The sequence below is a fragment of the Glycine soja genome, chromosome 10 (assembly GCF_004193775.1).
Source record: "Glycine soja cultivar W05 chromosome 10, ASM419377v2, whole genome shotgun sequence".
In the NCBI taxonomy this organism is placed as follows: Eukaryota; Viridiplantae; Streptophyta; class Magnoliopsida; order Fabales; family Fabaceae; genus Glycine; species Glycine soja.
In genome coordinates, this window is record NC_041011.1 from 34978263 (window position 1) to 35000540 (window position 22278).

The 22278-nt window shown below is 33.5% G+C and overlaps 1 protein-coding gene, 2 long non-coding RNA genes and 1 pseudogene across 3 annotated transcripts; 3 read left to right on the forward strand and 1 right to left on the reverse strand.

Annotated features, from left to right (window-relative positions):
- The first annotated feature begins 2385 nt into the window (after window positions 1-2385).
- LOC114369560 (ferritin-3, chloroplastic-like) lies at window positions 2386-4455 on the forward strand. The gene is made up of 10 exons (XM_028326788.1): window positions 2386-2499; window positions 2770-2836; window positions 3006-3045; window positions 3081-3164; window positions 3205-3220; window positions 3268-3318; window positions 3442-3529; window positions 3917-4041; window positions 4075-4110; window positions 4381-4455. The coding sequence occupies exons 1-10, from the start codon at window positions 2386-2388 to the stop codon at window positions 4453-4455; spliced, it is 696 nt and encodes a 231-aa protein (XP_028182589.1).
- A 2151-nt stretch (window positions 4456-6606) lies between these two features.
- LOC114371676 lies at window positions 6607-8335 on the forward strand (annotated as a pseudogene).
- A 747-nt stretch (window positions 8336-9082) lies between these two features.
- LOC114369850 lies at window positions 9083-10568 on the forward strand. The gene is made up of 3 exons (XR_003657726.1): window positions 9083-10031; window positions 10122-10187; window positions 10357-10568. It is a non-coding gene; the product is annotated as an uncharacterized LOC114369850 (long non-coding RNA).
- Window positions 10569-15990: 5422 nt separating this feature from the next.
- LOC114370009 lies at window positions 15991-20811 on the reverse strand. Its single transcript, XR_003657749.1, has 4 exons — window positions 20545-20811; window positions 18923-19978; window positions 18528-18562; window positions 15991-16560 (listed from the first exon to the last, which is right to left on the reverse strand). It is a non-coding gene; the product is annotated as an uncharacterized LOC114370009 (long non-coding RNA).
- Between the last annotated feature and the right edge of the window lie 1467 nt (window positions 20812-22278).

Consider the following 22278-nt stretch of genomic DNA (forward strand, 5'->3'; position numbering starts at 1 on the left):
GACACATCTTGTCAAGCGTTTATCAGAACAGGTATTTTAGTGTCATTAAATGATTCTTTTTTCAATTAAAGTGTTCAGTGTAATTAAATTATGTTAATTAACTATGTTGGATAAACAGGGAGCTGTGGGACTGGTGAAACCTGCAGATATGCTAGATCATGATGTCGATGATCCCCTATATCCGATGACATTGACCATCCCACAACTTTTTCTGAAGCCGTTGTAGGTTATGTGGGATGCTACCATGTTTGGGGTGTTTAATAAGAACTTCCCCTTGTACATAAAGCATGAAGATCTGTCTGAAATAGCACATGGTGGTCAATGTCTCAGCATCTCTGTTATATAGTTGTGGATTCAGTAAGTCAGTTTACATTATTGTTTATCACCTAACTTATTGTTTTAAATTCATACATAATTTAGTTTATGTTAACAACAATAGGAATATGAATGAGACAATAATGGAGTCAAGAATGACAAAGGTTGAAGAAGATGTATCTTACATCCGGTCAAGCTTTGATCTTCCACCACCGCCGCCATCATCATCTTAGACTTATAATTTAATATTAGTACTTTGATTTTCAGCCTTGTATTTTGGCTATATTATTATACTATTTGAACAATTTACTATTTCTCTATTTGCATGGTATGTTTGAACTAATATTATGTATGTTATTTGACTATGTGGAGTTTATAATTTATCTATGCATGGTTGTTTGCTTCATGGTTTCATGGTTCTTGCTTCTTGCTTCATGATTTGGTTGATATTTTTTATGAACATTGTATTGATTAAATTAATTTGATACGCACTTTGGCTTTTTGTTGATGCCAAAGGGGGAGAGAAATGGGATTAAATCAAGAATTCACATGAGTAATCAACTTATTTTTAAGATAAGCATAAATTCAGAAACAAAGGGGGAGAATTTATGAGAGTGATCGACTAGGAAAAAGTGTGTGTGTTTCTTGATTTCAGAAGTTGTCATCATCAAAAAGGGGGAGATTGTAGAAGCAAGGCTTCATGGTGAATGTGATTCAAAGGTGTTTTGATGATAACAATGATGACAACAAAAGATGATGACAAAGGTGATGAACAAAAAGCTCAAAGATCAAAGAACATCTCAAGTGAATCAAGAACAAGTCAAGAGTTCAAGAATCAAGGAGAATTCAAGACTCAAAAAGAAAGCCTAGAATCAAGAATCAAGATTCAAGATCTCAAGAATCAAGATCAAGATTCAAGACTCAAGATTCAAGAATGAAGAAAAGACTCAATCAAGATAAGTATTGAAGAGTTTTTTCAAAACTTTGAATAGCACATGAGTTTTTGACAAAACCTTTACCAAAGAGTTTTTACTCTCTGGTAATCGATTACCATATTGTTGTAATCGATTACCAGTAGCAAAATGAGTTTGAAAAAGTTTTCAAACTGAATTTACAACGTTCCAATTATTTTCAAAAGGCTGTAATCGATTACAATGTTTTGGTAATCGATTACCAGTGCCCTTGAACGTTGAAATTCAAATTTAAATGTGAAGAGTCACATCCTTTCACTCAAAAGCTTTGTGTAATCGATTACACTTATTTGGTAATCGATTACCAGTGACTGTTTCTGAAAAAATCAAAAGATGTAACTCTTCAAAAAGGTTTTTGACTTTTTCAAATGGGTTTTAAGTTTTTCTAAAAGTTATAACTCTTCTAAATGGTCTTCTTGACCAGACACGAAGAGTCTATAAAAGCAAGGCTTTGTTTTTCATTTTCAATTCAATTCATTCCTTCACACTTTTACACTTATTTCATACAATCCTTTACAAGCCTTGAATCTCTTTGAACTTCTTCTTCTTCTTTGTACCAAAATCTTTCTGAAGTTTTCTGGTTTTCTAAACCTTGAAAACTTGTGTTATTCCTCTTTTCATTCTCTTCTCCCTTTGCCAAAAAGAATTCGCCAAGGACTAACCGCCTGAATTCTTTTTGTGTCTCTCTTCTCCCTTTTCCAAAAGAACGAAGGACTAAACGCCTGAATTCTTTTGTGTCTCCCTTCTCCCTTGTCAAAGAATTCAAAACGACACAGTCTGAGAATTCTTTTGATTCTTCCCATTCCCTTATACAAAAGTGTTCAAAGGACTAACCACCTGGGAATTCTTTTGTATCCCCATTCACAAAGTATCAAAGGTTTAACAGCCTGAGATCTTTGTCTTAACACTTTAGAGGGTACATCTTTTGTGGTACAAGTAGAGGGTACATCTACTTGGGTTTGACTGAGAACAAGAGAAGGTACATCTCTTGTGGATCAGTTCTAGTGGAGGGTACATCCACTAGGTTCAAAGAGAACAAGGGAGGGTACATCCCTTGTGGATCTTTGCTTGTAAAAGGATTTTTACAAGGTTGAAAGAAATGTCAAGGACCGCAGGTCGCTTGGGAACTGGATGTAGGCACGGGTTGTTTCCGAACCAGTATAAAAACTCTTGTGTGTTTGTTTCCTTCTTCCCTACTCTTTTACTTTCCGCTGTGCATTTAATTTCCGCTTTTACTTTCTGTTAAGTTTTCTCTTCTACTCCTCATTCTCTTAACAATTTAGTAAAAGCCTTAAAAGAGTAATTTTTAATTAGTAAAGGTTTAGGAATAATTAATTCAACCCTCCTTCTTAATTATTCTGAGGCCACTCGATCCAACATTATTCACTACTATCAGTCTCAGGGCAAAAACTTGGTTCCATGCACTACCAAGGACTCCGACAACTGCCCCTTAACTGGTGTCATTTTTGAACCCTTTGAATAGGTCAAGAAGGAGCTCAACCTTGTTTGCACCATCCCACAAGCTTTTCTCGCTCGCCAGAAACACACTGGTGAATGCGAGGCTACCATAAACGAATAGATCAAGTGCATTACCTTGCTTCTAACTTTTCTCCTCTCTATTCTTTTTCTTTTCTAACTTCAAAAAAATTAAAAAATTAAGTCTCCTTTTTGTTATATTCATGAATTGTTATAAATTAACATGACTTTTATGGGTACGAGATGAAGAAGGATTTTTTTTATCTGTTTATGGGTTTATCTTGTTTGATGGTCTTTAATTTTTTTTTCACTTTGCAGTGTGGAGTACAATGTTTTGTATGTTTATCATGCAATGTTTGCCTACTTCAATAGGGACAATGTTGCACTCAAGGGTCTTGCCAAGTAATGATTTCGTTATATATTTATAGGTTTTATTGTGTAGTGTTTTGATTTACCTTGTGAGGAGTAGTTCATTAATGATTGTGATTATTACATATTTTTCAAGGAGTCAAGCGAGGAGGAAAGGGAGCATGTCGAGAAATTAATGGAATATCAAGTATAAATTACAGCTTTCAGTCTCCGAGAATATGTTGTATGTGTCAATTGAATATGCAAATTTTCAATCTTATCTTCTAGAAAGTGATAACGGGAATTTTTTGTGTGTTAATGTAATTTTAAGAACAAACGAGGTGGAAAAGTGAAGTTGCAATCCATAGTGATGCCTTTTTTTGAGTTTGACCATGAGGAAAAGGGATGTGTGCTATATGGTTAGTGTGTTTCTCATCCCTTGTTCTATTTTTTCATGTATTTTATAATTTATAATTAAACTTTTAACTTTTGCGGCATTGTTATGCATTTTAATGATGAGATATGTATGTTTTAGCTTGTTAAGGCTTATATTTTTAGAATTTGAAAACATATTTAGCAAAACTTAAATGAGTAGCATTCACAACATCCTAAATCATATGAATTCCAATGACTTGTTTTTTAGTATCTTGTTCTTTGGATGTTCCCTAATCTGGAGCTCGATCATCCACTTGAAATATTCTATAAAATGAAACGAATTATGATTTAACATTGCATTTATCTTGTTTATATGCACATATGTTGATTTAGTTATGTTAGGAAATACATTATGTCTTAATTCTTTGCAGAAATGTTGCATACAAATACACATGATGTATGTAAGCCAACTTGTTCAAAGTGTTTGCTTTCTCCAATGAACTTCCCCTGTGAAATTTGTATGTTTGGAACTAAACGTATTTTGTGTTTGTTTCTTGTTGCAACAATGGAACTTGCTCTGTCATTGGAGAAGCTAACCAATGAAAAATTACTTAACTTGCACAGAGTAAGATTAGTTTGTTTGGTCCTAGTTTTGGGTTTATAGCATGTTTGGATCATTAAATTCAATTTCCTCATATTCAATTCCAAAATCATGTTGAAATCTAAAGCAACAAATAGTCATTTCCACTTTTTCAAATTTTTACCATAATTTTGGGTCTTAGAATCAATTGTAGTACCTATCCAAACAAGCACGCCATTTGTCTCATTTATGTTCTCTTCAATGTTGTTAAAAGTAAAATTCATTTCTTTGAACATGTTGCATGTTGTTTGTTAGGTTGACTCAAAGAACAATGATGTGCAATTGGCTGATTTTATTGAAAGCAAGTTTTTGGGTGAACAGGTAAAGTGACATTGCAATTTAATAAAACTTTCTTATAGCTTACTGGCAGAATGATTTCCACGTGATTTTCACATGAATGTGTTGGACCAACGGCCTTAGAAATCTTAAGAAGGGGTGAATTAATTTCCCACTAATAAACTTTTAACCCCCTTCTAAAAGAGATAGGCTCAGATTGTAGAAGAAGCAACAATCAATTTAATAATGTTCTTTAAACATGAAAGACAAAATTGATTGCAACAAAATAAATTAGATAAGGGAAGAGAGAATGCAAAAAAAATTTTATACTGGTTCAGCAAAGTTCGTGCCTACGTCCAGTACTCAAGCAACCTACTTGAGATTTTCCACTCCCTTTGTGAAAATCCGTTTACAAAGTCAGAACCACACAGGGACAACCCATCCCTTGTGTTTAGGAATCCTTACAACTTAAGAGACCCTCAGTCTTTTAATCAATCTCTTTGAATGAGAAGAAAGAAAGAAGAATTCTCTCTTGAAGAGAAGGATATTACAATTGAAGTCCATGGAGAAACTCTTAATGGATTTGCAAGTGTTTGCCCAAGAGTTTTTTTTTTGAGAGAGCATTTGGCAATTAAGTTCTCTTGGAATATCTCCCTCATACATTTTGTGTCCTAAGTCACCTATTTATAGGCCTTTGATGACCATTCAAAAATCTCTTGAACAGATGTGACTATCAGGGGTTATTTTCTGAAGAGTTGTAACTCTTGGGAGTTATTTTCTGAATTTTTGAATTCTTGACTTGGATCAAACTTGAGAAGAAGTTATCTTTGGAATCATCAAAATCATATATACATACATTCACATTCTCCCCCTTTTTGGTGATGACAATCAAGTGATTTCTTTTTGACATCATCAAAAGAATGCATGATCCACATTCTCCCCTTTTTGATGATGACGCTCATTATCCAAGGCTTGATCTTTTTGACATCATCAAAATCTTCATGATTTACATTCTCCCTCTTTTTGATGATGACAACCACCTGTAGGTTAGGAGCAACAACAACAACAAAAAATATCCATTTGTATATAGTTTTACTCCCCCTTTGTTTTGCAATGATTGCTTATATGAGACAGTTGAAGATTTCATATATAATAAGTTGTCTCATAAAGATTTCATATATCTTTTATCTATCTCTCGCCCTTTCTCAAATCTTAAGAAGGGGTGAATTAATTTTCCACTAACAAACTTTTAACCCCCTTCTAAAAGAGATAGACTCATAATACAGAAGAAGCAACAATCAATTTAATAATGTTCTTTAAACATGAAAGACAAAATTGATTGCAACAAAATAAATAAGATAAGGGAAGAGAGAATGCAAACACAGTTTTTATACTGGTTCAGTAAAGTCTGTGCCTACGTCCAATACTCAAGCAACCTATTTATAGGTAAAAATCCGTTTACAAAGTCTGAACCACACAGGGACAACCCATCCCTTGTGTTCAGGAATCCTTACAACTTAAGAGACCCTTAGTCCCTTAATCAATCTCTTTGAATGAGAAAAAAGAAAGAAGAATTCTCTCCTGAAGAGAAGGATATTACAATTGAAGTCCATGGAGAAACTCTTAATGGATTTGCAAGTGTTTGCCCAAGAGTTTCTTTTGAGAGAGCATTTGGCAATTAAGTTCTCTTGGAATATCTCTCTCATACATTTTGTGTCCCAAGTCACCTATTTATAGGCCTTTGATGACCATTCAAAAATCTCTTGAATAGATGTGACTCTTAGGAGTTATTTTCTGAAGAGTTGTGACTCTTGGGAGTTATTTTCTGAATTTCTGAATTCTTGACTTGGATCAAACTTGAGAAGCGCTTATCTTTAGCATCATCAAAATCATGTATATATACATTCACAGATTGTATGCAAAACACTGCAAATTCAAAATAAGAAGACTCTTTTCAACCTTTAAAAGATCCCATTTGATATGGTTGTTGTTATTAAAACTCACAATTATGAATACATGTGTTTTCTGCATCCAGAAGTAAGATGTGTGCTACTTACCTTTCCCCTACCCCACTTTCTACTAACACGTGATCATGTGCTAATGGTATGATAATAAAATGCAGAAAATTAAACATGGTTCAACCTTTTATTCTTATTCCTTCATTAGCTTGGCCTTACTGTGTTCTTGCCTCTGAATTTTGTGATAATGGCCAAAAACTATGGCTTCCTTATCTACATTCTTGTCTTGGTCTTGGACATTGTTGCTGGCATACTTGGAATTCAAGCAAAAATTGCTCAAAACAAGGTACTCACTCTAATAAGACCAAAAAATATGTATATACCTCAATCTTGATCATGAGAACATTAATTAATGAGTCTTCTTTTCATGTTTATTCCATTGAACTACTCTGTTAATCCATTTTCATTTTGTGATAAGGCTACTAGTGGTGGTGCACATAAATTTGCTGACCTTTTTAAAGAAAGACTCAGATTTAGTCCTGACAAAGAAGATGAAATGAGTTGCCTTGTAGCAAGAGCAAATTTCTTGCTGAAGGTGAATCTAACTCTAGGAATTATCTATTTTCTTTTGTATTTTGTTTAAGAATGATCTCGATAGTTACAAGACCATCTCGTGAGTTGAAATATTTGTGCAATTCTTTATCTCATGCACTACTTCCTTTCATTGCAAAATATCATAGAGATATGAACAATTGCAACTCACTCACTATTCTAATAAATAATTGAAGAAAAAAGATGTTTTTTTACTTTTCTTCTTTGGACAAATTATAGTGCACCCCCTTGTTTAAAAAGGAAAAGAGCCAATCAATTGCCAAGAAATGTTATTACTTCCACTAATCCACTGGAGTATGGAAAAACCATTATATATAGTTTATTCATACTCATTGATGCATTGTTTTATTGGTGAATTGTTGAAGGATAATATGACTTAAAGTTTAATTTTCTACATAATTTTTATATAGTCATAGCTGACAACTCTATTTTTTTTTGTTTCCTTCTTGCATTATATATTTCTTGTTGTTAACCAAGATCTGTTTGAGATATATTTTAGCTCTTCTCTGCAAAAATAAACAAGATCTATACTTTGGAGCATGTGACTATGCCATTAATTCATTCTTGCTGACTTATATTGATCATTGCTAATTGCTAATTAGATGTTGTACCACTTCTTAGTAGGCAATTCGTCATGAAGCGTTTACACACATGGAAGGCCAGAAAGAGTTTGTTCAAATTAACACTAAAGATTTGTTTCCTTATCTTCTAGTTAATATTGGATCTGGTGTTAGTATGATCAAGGTATATTTGTTTAGTTTCCTCTTTTTATTTAACTTGTTGATCTCTTTGGTTTATGTTTTATAAAGACAAACTAGCGGCAATTCATTATTTAAATCTGGGTTAACATAGGTTGATGGGGACGGAAAATATGAGAGGGTCAGTGGGACTAATGTTGGTGGTGGTTGGGGATTGGGAAGGCTATTATAACAAAGTGTGAAAGGTAATTTTTCTGATAATTCTCCATTTTTTCCCTCTTTATCTACTGTTATATTTAAACTATTGCCAAAGGGTTTCTTAAAATGAGTTCCAGCTTTGGTGAATTACTTGAGCTGAGCCAGAAAGGAGATAATAGTAATACTGACATGCTTGTTGGGGACATTTATGGTGGCATGGACTATTCTAAGGTAAATTTTGCAGTTACTCATTTTGTATGATATTTATCTGATATATAAAAAATGCTCTAAATTTACTTAATTTTTGGATCAAATTGATGAGTCATTTGATTTTTTCTATCAATCATGACTTAGTATTTACCAGTATTATATAATTGTACATTGGCCTATCAGCTTATACCATTGCTTCAAGTTTTGGCAAGGCTACCTTAGAAAAAAGGACTTGATGATTACAGACCTGAAGATTAAAGTATTCTCACCTCACTCTTTCTGTAAGTTTTGAATAGTGGAATATCTGTTTGCGTGTTAGAATGAAAGGCAAGTGTCTAGGAGCTACATCTTTCTCTCTGAGCAATAACTTGAAGATCTCTGCAGGGCATGTGGGTGGTTGCATGGGCTGATATGGGTGACCCAAATGCAAGCATGTCCTCAACAGGTAAAGTTTTTTTTATCTAACTAGTTTGGTTTGAATTTTTAAGTAGAGTTCCTCTTGCTTAATCTTTTTTGGTATTTATATTCCTTAATGTTGTTCTATATTTCCTAATTTGACCATAAAATAATTAAATTGCTCATACTAATGGAGTCTATTTTAGTTTTCTTAACGGCACACACTTTTGGCACGCTTAAAAATTTTAAACTAACTTTTTTAATATTCAACTTTGTTGAATAAAAAGAATAAAAAAAGTAAATAAACAAAAACTTGTTCAAACTGGGTTTGAGCTATTGGTTTGAGCGGTTCTCTAATTGTTTGATCTTTTAAGTTGTCTAGATTGATAACTTGACCACTTCACCAGTTTTCTGGCTAAACTGGACCATTTGGTTTTTTTATCCATTATCCTAACTTCTCTCTCTATCTCTCACATAAACACTTATAGTGCTGGCTTTGGTTGTTGTACCTATTCTTTCTATTGTTGTTCATAAGTTTGGCCGTTACCTGCGGGAACTTTCTCATAAAATTCAAATTGCAGCTACAATAGCTTCATCAATAGCCGAGGTATGTATTTTTCATCAAATAGATATCATAGGAGAAGATAGTTAAACTGATATTACTTTTATCTTTGTTGCACAAGAATCCTTTGGTGCAATAAGAACAGTAAGATCATTTGCCCAAGAAGATTATTAAATAACACGCTACTTAAAGAAAGTTAATGAAGCACTTAATCTTGGTCTTAAACAAGCTGTGAGTTAGCCAATTATAGTTTGATACGTGCTTGTGTGTAGTTTTATTTGTTTACCTTTGCAACATTTAATCTTATATCTCTTTGGCAATACAGAAAGTTGTCGGGCTCTTTTTTGGAGCCCTTAATGTTGCACCTACACTTTCAATTATTATAGTTGGCTCCTTTGACTTTGTAGTGGGTTCTTCTATATCTGGTATGCCTGGATTGTATATAGTAGTTATGAAAGTTGTAGGTTCTAGAAGAAGGGTATTTCAACTTTTGGATCATACCTCATCCATGCCTAAGTCAGGAGATAAATGTCCACTGGGGTCAATTTCATATATTTCCTAAAATATAACTTAAAAAAATTTAGTACCACAAGACAAACTACAATTGGGTGAAATTAATGGTATCCACTTAATAGGGGGCAGGATCCATATCATTGAGTGGACCACTGGTGAATTTCACCTAATAAGTAAAGAATGTGTTTCTACCATTTCTTTACATCTATACACATTGTGTAGGATGTATGGATGAAAAAGCCTGCCTTTTGGAATCTTGTACTATAAGATTTTACATTGTCTAATTATGCATTCAAATCCTGTATTGTCAATAAAAGTAGTTAACTCATTATTAAATAGACCTTGCAATATATAGACACTTAGGCCTTGTTTGTTTACTAAGTGACACTAAATGTCTTTTACTGTAGTGATCAAGATGGGGAAGTAGAACTAGATGATGTGTGGTTTGCCTATCCATCACACCCTAGCCATCTTGTGCTTAAGGTAGCAGTTTCCATCTAGTTTTATGTTCAGGCTTTACAAATTGAGTGGTAAATTATTAAGCAAATTATGCTTTGCATTGTTCATCTTTAGGGCATTACATTGAAGCTGCATCCAAGATCAAAGGTTGCTCTTGTCGGTCCAAGTGGTGGTGGAAAGGTATAGTACACATCTTATCTTCATTTTTCCTTTCTTCCTATGTTTTGCAGTTCATCATTCCACAATGTTCATATTAATGTGCTTGGGTTGAAGAGGAATAGAAAGTTAAGCAAGGTAAAGTGAAAGGAGAAAACATCACGAACATGAACTTGTTTCTTATTTTGTGCAGAGTACAATTGCAAACTTAATTGAAAGATTTTATGACCCAACCAAGGGGAAGATTCTACTGAATGAGGTTCCTTTGGTAGAAATATCACATAAGCATTTAAATACTACAATTTTTTTTGTCATTACTATTATTATTTATTGTCTAAGAATGGGACGATGGATTAATTGGGCTAGCACTGCAGCAGCTATTTTTGTATTTAGGACACAACAAATTTATAACATTTTTTACAATATAGAAAAAAAAAATATGTTGTCAACACTCCACACCATATAATATAGAATTCAGGATTTTTCATACTTCTACAATCCTAAGAACGAAAATTCACATAAGGCCATGATGTAACCTTAATTAACCTTAAAGGAAAACTTAGTACACCTTATTTGCCCCAGAAATGTATCTATGTAGAAGGTTTTAATGGCCACTGACACATGGCTGATTACATGTGTCTTGACTCAAGTATGAATCTGATAACTACTGGTTCGGTGATCAGAGAAAGAATGAATGAAAAATAGGAATTTAATGATGAAATCTCCCTTAGCATTGGATGAGTGACAAACCCAGGTTATGTAATGCCAAGTAACACTTTCTTTCTCTTAGTTTTGCTTTTCTTGAGAAGGATGGATCAGGGATTAGAGGTAAAATAAAGATCATTGGATTTGAAAATAGAGATATAGATCTTTCAAAATCATTATGGACCTATCAGGTATGTATATAATATTTAAACCCTAAATTGATCCAAAAGAACTGTTAGTTATTAGTTGGTTTTTTGAGGAAAATACTATTAGATGTAGTACCATACAAATATATTCTATAAATCTGTACAGTTAGAAAAAATATAGTAACTACACAAGCCAAATACACGTGTCTTCTTTTTCTCTCATTTCCTACATGGTACCTTCTGGAATCTGGACATATTACAATTGGTCTTCTTTTGAATTTAAATGACCATCTAACAAACATTTTCTAGGGTAAGTCAATTAGTTAGTCCATACATAGTGTAAGTACTAGGTGTACATAAGTTGTTTAGGTATACTCCAATTGCATTCTCTTCGTAAATAAACCAGTGTAGTTAGTATAAATATTGTAAGTACTTAAGCCAAACATTTGTGTATTTTCATTCAATAGGTTCTCTCTCATTCTCTCTATTGTGTATGTGTGTGTGTGTGTTTGATATAAGCTATTTCATTAAATGAATATGGAATGACCTTGGTAGTTACTAGCATACACAACACTAAATGTGCCTGTCTTATTATAAATCAAGTTGCTAATTACATTAAGTTTCCTCGTGGCTCGAGATATTAAAAAAAAAAGAAGGAACACGCCACTGTAGTAGAATACAAGAATTTTAAGTCGTCCAAAATTCAAATATTTAAAAGCAGATAGAGTGAAGCACGCTAGAATATAAACATGCTGGTGCTAATGGTGGTACACATTGTCATAGTGAATAGAACTTACTAAATAAAATAGCTGACTTGTGGATTAACAAATCTCCAGCCAAATCATCTGAGACTAATTATTCTAATCTAATGAACATAAATACAGTTGATACTTAAACACAATCAAACATTTCTTACATAGGTCATACAGAATCATAACTAAGATGGTCTTCCCATATTCAAATAATATTCACTTTAATTTTCAATATGACACTAATCCATTAACAAAAAAATGGCTTCAACTACTTCATGAATGGAGATGCATATTTAATAATTTAGATCCCAAAAATTATTCTCTTGTATATAGAATCTAAGGTCAAACACTAAATCCTTCAAATGTATACATATAATTTCTCTTCTTTAGACCACAACCCATTCATAGTTTGTTTGCTTTTTCTTATCAGAGAATGCACTTAACATACAACACATTAAAGCCAGGTTAACTTTCCAATGAAGACAAATATACTCAATATAAGCACAAACAACAAATAAATCTATAAATAGGACCACTAAAACAACCAGTGCTGCAATAACAGACAAGCCTTCAGCTATGATCGGTAGCAAGCTCATCTAATGTTACAGTAAGAACCAAAGTCACAACAATAACCAATAAGTTTACATAGCAACTGTAGTTGACTATTATATTTGAGTGATCCTCAATCCTTACACATCATAAGTAACCTTCGATAGTTTAAAACATCTCACAAGAGATTTGCTGATGCATTTTTGACTTATTGCCAGCTTATAGACAATGCCCAGCTATACAGTACAAATTCTTTGGAAGGCCCACCTAAGGTATACATATTTCCCTTTCTTACTCATTCTCTGATGCCAAAAACAAAAACCTCCATACAAACCTAAGGTATGAAAGTGCATGGTATAAAAAATGCAGCATCTTACCTCCTTTTTGCATGCGAAATCCAAGAACTGGTGGGGCAATATGACCTAACTTTGTTAGGATCCTGTCAAATACCTTTTGTGTTTGATCAATAGTCAAATCCACTCTTAGCTGCAATGTAATCCTTAAGATATTTATCACAACATCAAACCTAAAAGTAGTAGGAAGTGAAAAATCATAAAAACAACAAAATGCAGTAATTTATGAACACACCAATAAATCATAAAAAATCATACCTCAATGGACAATCCCTCTCTTTTGAAGTCATCACCAGTAATGGTAGAACTATGACAAGCTTCAATGTGGCACCAGCCAACTGGCAATTTAAAGTGAGGGCACCTATCAGTCATGTGAGGGCGACCATGATCAACACAACCACAAAAATTACTACCTAATACTATAATTTAAAGTGCTTTCTTGTAACAAAGAATGGGTACATTTGAATAATAAGGATTACAAAAGTATCTGATAAAGAAGTCTATTGCTTCTCCACAAATTGTATTTAGTGAACTACATTTAAAGTATGCCTTGACACAAAAGGGGTCTAGGCCAAATTTCTAGTCATAGGTAAACTGAGGTATGATCTCAAATCTCAAATGCTCTATTAGGTTGTTCCAACAATGTTAGCTTATAAAAATATACAACCCCGTATCAACCTCATGGCCAAAATGCAGTGTTTCAGCTAAAATATTAACAAACCAGTAAGGACTCTAAAAGGAATCTCTTAGAAGGTAACAAGTTAGAAATACTGATGCCTTTATAATATATATAGGATAAGCATTAAAAGACTCTAAATTTTTAACTAAAGTTATGCAAGTCACTAAATTTTTTGTGGTTTACTACCTATGGAGTGTACTATTATCAACAGTTTCTATTATTTCTAGCTAGTTTCATGTATGGTCAATGCTATATATCAATAGTAGGCATCAAAATATTTATATTGGTGCTTCCTATTATACTGAAGCAAGTTGCATAACTTTGGTGCCAGATTCCAATATACATACCCCAGAAACCCCAAATAAATCAATCCCCAGAAAGCAAGCTACAAACATGCACAAAATCTGCACGCTCAACAACATAACCCTATCTAGCTAGCTCTAGCCCCTCTTATTGGGGCATTGTTTGCTACATTCATAATCAGAAATACTTGAGACAGAGTCGCGAAAAGTACATGAGACAAAGTCGTGAAAGGTTGCAGAGATAGAGAGATACAGTCGGAAAAGGTTGCAGAGATAGAGACGAAAAAGAAGAGAGCGCGAGCAAAATAGGGCTTGCGTTCTAATATTTTTAAATATTTAAGCCCAACATTGGTTTTCAATACCAAACCGATGTTAATCAAATGATGTTAAAGTTAACATCGGTTTTTTGGCAGAAACCGATGTTAATGTATACATGTTGTTTACAGTTAAGCCACCGTGTTTATGTTCACATCGGTTTTGTCAAAAACCAATGTTTAGCTGACGATGTTAAATCTATATTTTCTAGTAGTGTAAAACTACCCATAAATTAGGAACAACCAATAAACTTGCATATAAAAACTTGTAACAACCATTACAGTAGGAATTCTATCATAAATCCTAATAAATAGATAGGGATTATTCATATTCTCAACAAAAATCGAATTATTTATTAAAAAAACAAATTATATTTCTATTATATCTTTTTATGCATGTGTCGTTGTCTGATAAGGTGACACAAATGTGTTAGGATGGGTTTTGAGAGATCTAAGTATGTTCTGGAATCTAATGAAGTGTAAATAAAATAGAAATTTTAAAATATAAATATAATAGTAATGAAATATTAATATGTATGGAATAAAGATATTCGAACCACCAAAGTAAAGAACCGTTACACATAAGGATTTTTTTTATGACATAAATAAGATTAATTGCTCCTTATACTTTAATTACTTTTAACAGTAAAACAAATAGATCACAAATTAGCTAATTTTTTCTATGAAAGGCGGAAAATTCTTTTATTTAGCCATGTAAAAGCTTAAAACCATGACGACATGACATATAACTTGATGGCCACCATTAGCTAGCTATGTCAACACAAGAAAGATACATAGAAGAATTCCACCCTTAATATCCAATGCCAGCAAAGCATTCTCCACCTCTTCTACTACCACCGTCACTGTCATCACCACCACCAGTGTCAGTTCTACCGCCACCATAGCCAAAACTGCTGCTAACCCCATTTCCTATCCCAACACCACCTTGAGCACCACCACTTCCACTCCCAATTCCACTTCCTGAGCCTACTCCAAATCCAATAGGAGTGGAAGAGTGGGTGGGGAACCAGCGGATGGAGTTGGTGATGTAAGGGATGTTGGAGGAGCGGGAAGAGAACGGGAGGTGGCGGTGGTGTAGTAGGTGCCAAAGGAGACAATGGGGTGGAAATGTAGAAGATGGTATGGTGCTTGGACTTGTGCCATGATAGTAAAATTTAGAAGGAAAACAAAAAATGCTAAGAATAATACAAGTCGAGCCATATGTGTCTAAATTCTAAAACTCACTTCAAGTGTTGTGCCAAAATGGGGTGGTTGGAGCTGCATTATAAGTTGGTTTGGTTGAAGCGCTGGTCATGCCCATTACTTTGGTGTGGCATGAAAAGTAGATTATGAGGAACTTCATGTGTTGTATCTCATGTATATAACGACAAATATTAACATGTGGTGATTCACTCCCAACCATTTGTTATTGTCTTGTTGGACGGAGTGTCGGCAAGTGTACTGATTTGCACAAGTAGTATAAAACGGTAAGACCGAGTATCGTATCCTCAAGGAATTTGTTTCACCTAGACCATGTACATTCAGTAGGTAAACATTTATACGGATTAAAATAAGACAAATATTGAGTTTTGTACCAGAAAATCTATTTGAACATAAACAAACAAAATATCTAAAGCTATAAGAGGTGAAAACTATCAAGTTAAGAGCATTGGGGAGTGTTCTACTGAATTTCTCTTGATGTCTAAAATGTGTTTTTCTCTATTTAACGATGTCCTAGTGTTCTTATGCTGAGAAACTACTCAAACCATGATTCCTCACATGAATGAGCCTAACTCTCTTTAGACTTTGTCCTTGATCCCTCAACAATCTTGTTCTAAAAGAGTTGCACTAAGCCTACAACATAAAATGGACTAGATCACTGCACTCCATTCCTAGACATACAAATTTCTAGCTTGCTCTATCAAGTTCTAAGGTTTTAAAGCATTTCCCAATACTAAAAAGCCTAACAACACATACAAATGGGTGATCAAGCCACAAGCATGTAAAATAATCATAAAAAGAAGCAATGAACATAAAAAAATAACATTAAATAGATAGTGAGAATATTACATCAATATTGTTTAGTAGAACTCCCCAAGAAAGGGGCTTAGCCTTCCATTACAAGCAAAGCTTCAAAACTAAGAAAGAAACTATTTTTGGTGAAAGAAATTGGAAGAAGATGATGGAGGATGTCTCCTCCAGCCTCTAAACCCTAACTCTCTCAGTTTTTCTGAACTAAGCTCTCTTTGTTGCTCAAAACTCATCTCTCTCCTTGAAACTCCGCCAACCTCAGTGTTTTAAAGGCTCTTGGACTCTTCAGCTTCCGAAAGCTCGCTGAGCGAGCATGGCTCGCTAAGCGAGAGTTAGTGAATTTTCGCTTAGCGAGAGTGGGCGCGCTGAGCGCGAGAAGAGACAACATGCTCGTTGGGCAGGCTGGCTTCACGCTGGACAAGCACATCTCTGACTTATCATCTTCTAGGGTTTCCCAATCAACTAAGCGAGTTGGATGCCTTGCAAAGCGGATGCATCTCGCTGAGTGGATTTACCTCTCTAAGCGAGTCATCAGCTGCTTAAACCTTCTCTTCTTTGGCCTGAAACTAAGTTGGATTCAACATTAAGTCACAAAAATGAAGTTTTTGTCCTATAAAATCACACAATAAGGAAAAATATGTACAATTCCTACAAAAAGAACCATAAATTAGAGGCACAACGCTATTTCTTTGCAAATATTCAATACTAAACTAGCTCATAAATGGCAACTAACAGGTCTCTTCACATCAATTCGATCAATAATATTAGACTTTGCATGTTACGTATAATGTAGGTACTACTGATTTTTAAGTTTTGGCAGTGAAAAGGATTTAGCTATATGAAAAGGGTTTTGAATAGCCTTTGCACTCAGCTTAATAAGATTTTGCTTATAAAAAGATGAAAAAAGAAATGTACATGTGCAAGCTTAGCCATGCATAAGTTGTTTTAGCACTAACATCCATAATAGGTGGATCTAATTTTATGATTTAAGTTTATTTATAGTCCTCAAATTAAGTCATTATTTTTTACTTCCCTAAATTTAAAGTTACTTTTTTAGTCTTTGAAAATTAATAATTATTGTTTTTAGTCCTTTTTTACATACGTCATTGACACGGCCAAATAAAAAATATAAAATTAGCAATTTGTGTTAGCTATTGGTTGCGCACAACTTGCAAAAAATTAAAAAAAAAATCTGAACTTGCAGATGAGGAAGCACAATAAATTGGAGTCGCACAAAACCCAAAAACCCGATGGCTACTTCATTCAACTATTATAAATTTAAACTTAGATCATACTCGCTCCATCCAACGTTTCGTGTTAAATGCATTAAAGCCAAATGTTGTAGCTTCAATCTCTACTCATCAGTGCTCTCCAAATTAATCTTACCAATAAAAAAATTAGCACTAAACAAAATTATGAACAATTATTACTGCTGAAAAAAAACATTAATGAATTTCTAGTCAATGTTCTCCAAATCAAATTCAGAAAAAGAGAAAGCATGAATCATAAACAAAATTGCAAGAACAGAAAAATAACACTAAAACATCCATGCTTGTGTAGGAAAAACACAAAGCCCTTCCACCAAATGTGATAAAACCATCTTTGAAGCCAATGACGTTAAAAGTAATTGACGTACAATAGCGGTTATGGAAAAACCCTCTTAAAAAATGTAACTCTTCTAAGACAGTTCTTATCAAGAACCATCTTAGAATGTGACTATGTTAAGTCATTTAAGATGATTCTTAAATAAGAACCATCTTAGAATGTGACTCTTCCAAGAAGGTTCTTACCTGAGAACCGTCTTAGAATAGACACATTCTAAGACATTCTAAGACGGTTCTTATCTAAAAACCATCTAAAAATAAACACATTCTAAAATGGTGTCTTAGAATAAGCACATTCTAAGACTGTTTTTAGCTAAGAACCATCTTAGAATAGACAATTCTAAGATGGTTCTACCTATTCTAAGATGGTTCTTAGGTAAGAACCGTCTTAGAATGACTTAGCATAGAAACATTCTAAGACTGTTCTTAGCCAAGAACAGTCTTAGAATGTTTCTATGCCAAGTCATTCTAAGACGGTTCTTAGGTAAGAACCATCTTAGAATTTAATTTTTAATTTTCTTTATTTTTTAAAATTATCTGTCATACCATTCAGTTACCACTACCTATTTCTATACACTTAATTCTCATTTATTGTCATACCACAATTTATGCATGCGCCAAACATATACCTTATCCTAATTGACAATATCATATACGTTATCCTAATTCACAATGGATTCTTATACTAGCATACCTTGTACTTGGAAACCTACACCATAATAATGAAATCAAGCAAAATATTGATGAGCAGTTCACATGTTAACTAAGGTACAATATCCAAGAAGAATTATATCAATAAGGCACACTATAAATATGCATTATCAGTCAATGAATACTTGCCTTAATTAACTGATAACTTGATTTGTAATCCAGATTAAAAAAACAAAGGAAAAAATATTATAGCCCAAGTTAGGTGAGAAGGAAAATACCTGTGTTGACAAGATTTAAGCTTTCAGATCTGTATCTGCAAGTAAATAACAACTTAGTCTATAAATTAATTAGGCCAAATAAGAGTCAAATAGAGACTGACTAGAATTGTGTGGGAAATCAATCGATAATTGCTTATGCTTATGCTAAAGACATGAATAACATCATGAAGACTCAACGCCTAAATTGGAGTATTAATTAGTTAGGCAATAAATGCACATTAATGTTACACTCATCTTCAAGCTGGAGTACAAAGAAAAAGCTCATTACATATATAACTCATATGTACCAAAGCAATAGTTAGCATATGGCAGTGAATCATGTGCCAGAGTTTGTTAGACTGATAAGTTGAATTGCTATATGTATGAAATGAAAGAAAGGAATAAGATATGCTTACCCTTGATAATCAAAATCTGCATCTCCAACACATTGTAAGGGTGTTTCCAGTCATTTCCTTCCCATTCTTTTTATCCTCTGCTTTGTTTGGTTGGCCAACAGTCTCTCAAACAGACTTTTGCTTGTCTTCTCTGTGTGTTGGTTCACAGATTTTGAGTGCATGGATAATAGACCCAACATCGAGAGAGTAAAGACGCTTACCCTGAGCCAAATCCCACAAAAGAGTCACTCCATCTTTGCCACCACTGGCACAGAGATCCAAACATGGTTCTTGCTTCAAGTTCAACGAAATTAAAACTCTGAGACATTCATGTTCAGGTTTGAAAATGGTGGCAAGGGATTCCCAAACACAATGGTGAGGGTGAGGGCGAGGGCAAAGGAACACGACGGTGAAAATGATGACTAGACCATGCGACAAAGATGGTGAGACGATAAGGACGATGACAACGACGACCACGAGCCAGTCGATGGAGAGCAACGCCGAAGGCATGAGCACAAGAAAGAGTTCAAATGACATTAGTGTTCAAAGTTAGGATGAATGTCTAAGTGAGGAAGATGAGCATGGGCTAGTTCAAAAAGATTCTCAATCACAACCATTTTTAAAAAAAGCATCGTTGAATGAACTTTTCCATGGTGGTTTTTAAAATAACCGTTGTGGAATGCAGTCTTCCACACCAATTTTATCCTTTATTAAAAGCATAAAGATTAAAAATATGTTTTTTTTTCTTTATTGAATCACAAACAACTCAACAAGCCTAGAAAATGTATAGTGAATGTTGAAAGTAACTAACTGGTAACAATGAAGCAGAAATACATAGCCAAGCTAGAGAGAAATGCATATAAGATTCCGAATGACAGTGTAGGAGCAGTAGACTCAACATTGATACTAAAATTCTGGCCTCTTGCACAGTGATTGCCAATGGTATAGTATAATTTACCATTGTCCTCCTATAATCAAATATGTATGTGAGACCACCTTCTAAGCCGGTGCTACAATTCTTGTAATAAATAGCGTCTGTCCTAAGTCCCAATGAATGCTCTCCGCTCCAGCTGAAAACTGATACATGTACACCACAAAGCCAAAATATTGAAGCAGCTATAGTTTATGTGCAAATCAACTATTAATGCATTAAGTATAATGTATCATATACACTCCTAGTCCTAGACCTAATGGTTATAACTCAATAGGCAACTTACATTAAGTTTGTGGGAAAAGATTTAAGTTTGATTTCCGCAGAATACACTCTTGTGAAAGGACGAGTAACTTAAAGTGTGATTAAGTCTCACATCAAACATTAGTTTCATAATCGGTCCAAAAAATCAAAACTTGTAAAAATAGTTTGAGGTGTCACAGGGGAGCAAAAATATATAATTACGGTGGTTATCAAGTATATATACACACACTGCTAATATTTTTCTACAATCTATTTGCGTTTCATTTAGCGAAGACTATATATATGTCCTTATTACACTTAATGTATTTATTTTCATTTAGCAGTTTTATTTGAGCAAAGACTATATATATCCGAATGGAGTTAATAATGACGAATGAACTTTTTTTTTCCCGGTGAAATAAATAGATGAGTTTGAGTAGGATGAGAATGGGCGTATATTAAAACTTACTGAGTTTGTGACCAACATGGAATCTCTTGGTTCTAGCCCAGTCTATATAGTAGCTCTCATAGGAGGGAACGTTCTATCCGAAGTTGTCACCAACCATATATTTTGTTGCTTTAGTCGTCACACCAATTATGAAAACCATTGCAACGGTGGAGTACCCTATCAAATTCAAACCCATGTTCCTTCCCATTTTTTTGTGTTTTACAGCTCGTCCTCATTGGAACTCTGTTCTTTGATGTTCTGTCTATACTTGGCTCTAGTTCAAAAGGATAAGATGTTGTGTATTATTAGATTATGTGGTTAGGGACCATTTATATAGAAGTCCAGGATAAATTCTTCTCTGAAATTAGAATATTCAAATGAGGTATATTTTTTTCGAACATTTTCCTCTAGGTGTATTTAACTAGTATCCCACCCCCCACGATGTAGGGTTTTCTCTTTATTTTTAAGTTATAGGAAATATTAAAATGATAGAAAATAAAATAAAAAATGTAAAATAAGTTTTATTATTATTTATTTATTTTCTGTTTCATATTATATCATTTTATAAATTTATTGTTGAAAATGAATGTTATACAATGTAACTAATGTAAGTTTATCAGTTTCTTAATATATTTCGATCATATTCATTAGCAGACTTAAAAATTTACTGATTAGTAAACATCTTTTTGGCACAAATAAATCATCTCAAATTTTCATATAGTAGAAATAATAGCATTATTTGTATATAGACATTTTTTAATTAACCCAAAACAATAACTAAGAATCTTTTGACACTTTCTCAACAAAATTTTCTTCTTAGGTCTAACTGCATTCTGGCACCAGCGAGTGAGATTTGGATTATTTTTTATCATTAAATTAAGGGTCTATGGTTAGTAAATATATTCCATAAATGATACTTAACAACTAAAAATGACCTACCATTTTGAACTTGAACTGAAAGTATTTTTTTGTTCTCATATATATTTATGAGATTAACTTTTATTAAATATTTTCTAGTGAACAACAGGAACGGAAATAATTAAAGATGTGCACTATAAAACAAAGGATAGTTAGGAAATATTAGCTTGTGCACCCTTTACAATTGTTTGTAATGCTTGTTTCTAAATCTTGCGTGTTATCTTTGTAATCCTAAGGTGAAAAACTTTTCAGCTTACTAAGCTTAAAATGTGTTTTAGTTTCTAGAATTCATAAAGTTTTTTTTCTATTATTGAACTAAGATGCTTCCGTACAATGAAATAATTAACAATCTTCCATACAATTAAGTAATTAAAAGTAACATGCTATTATTCCTTTCTACTATATATATCCGTACGTGAATGCAATCGCATTCATATGCTTCACTAAGCTCTTGCTTGCTTTTAACAGATGTCACACATTCCTCAACGCTTAGTCTTCCTCTCCCCTTTGCCACTTGTCTAGCAGTTACATCTTACCAACAAAATCCGCATGCATATTAATTTAAAAATCATACATCAGAAGCAGAAAATAAGTGCTAATTAAATACTTCTCAAAGAAGTCCAAGTCATATTGTGTAATTCAATGAAGGCCTCCATTGGTGAGCTGCTTCGTTTGAATCTCAATCCCTTTCGTATCTATATCTCCACTAAAATATCCGAACAATATATTAATGAGCTAAAATATAATCACTACTAGAAAAATGCTTTTCTACATCAATTAAATGATCTTTTCTATGACAGTTAATAACTATCGTCGTAGCCAATATCATAAAAAGTC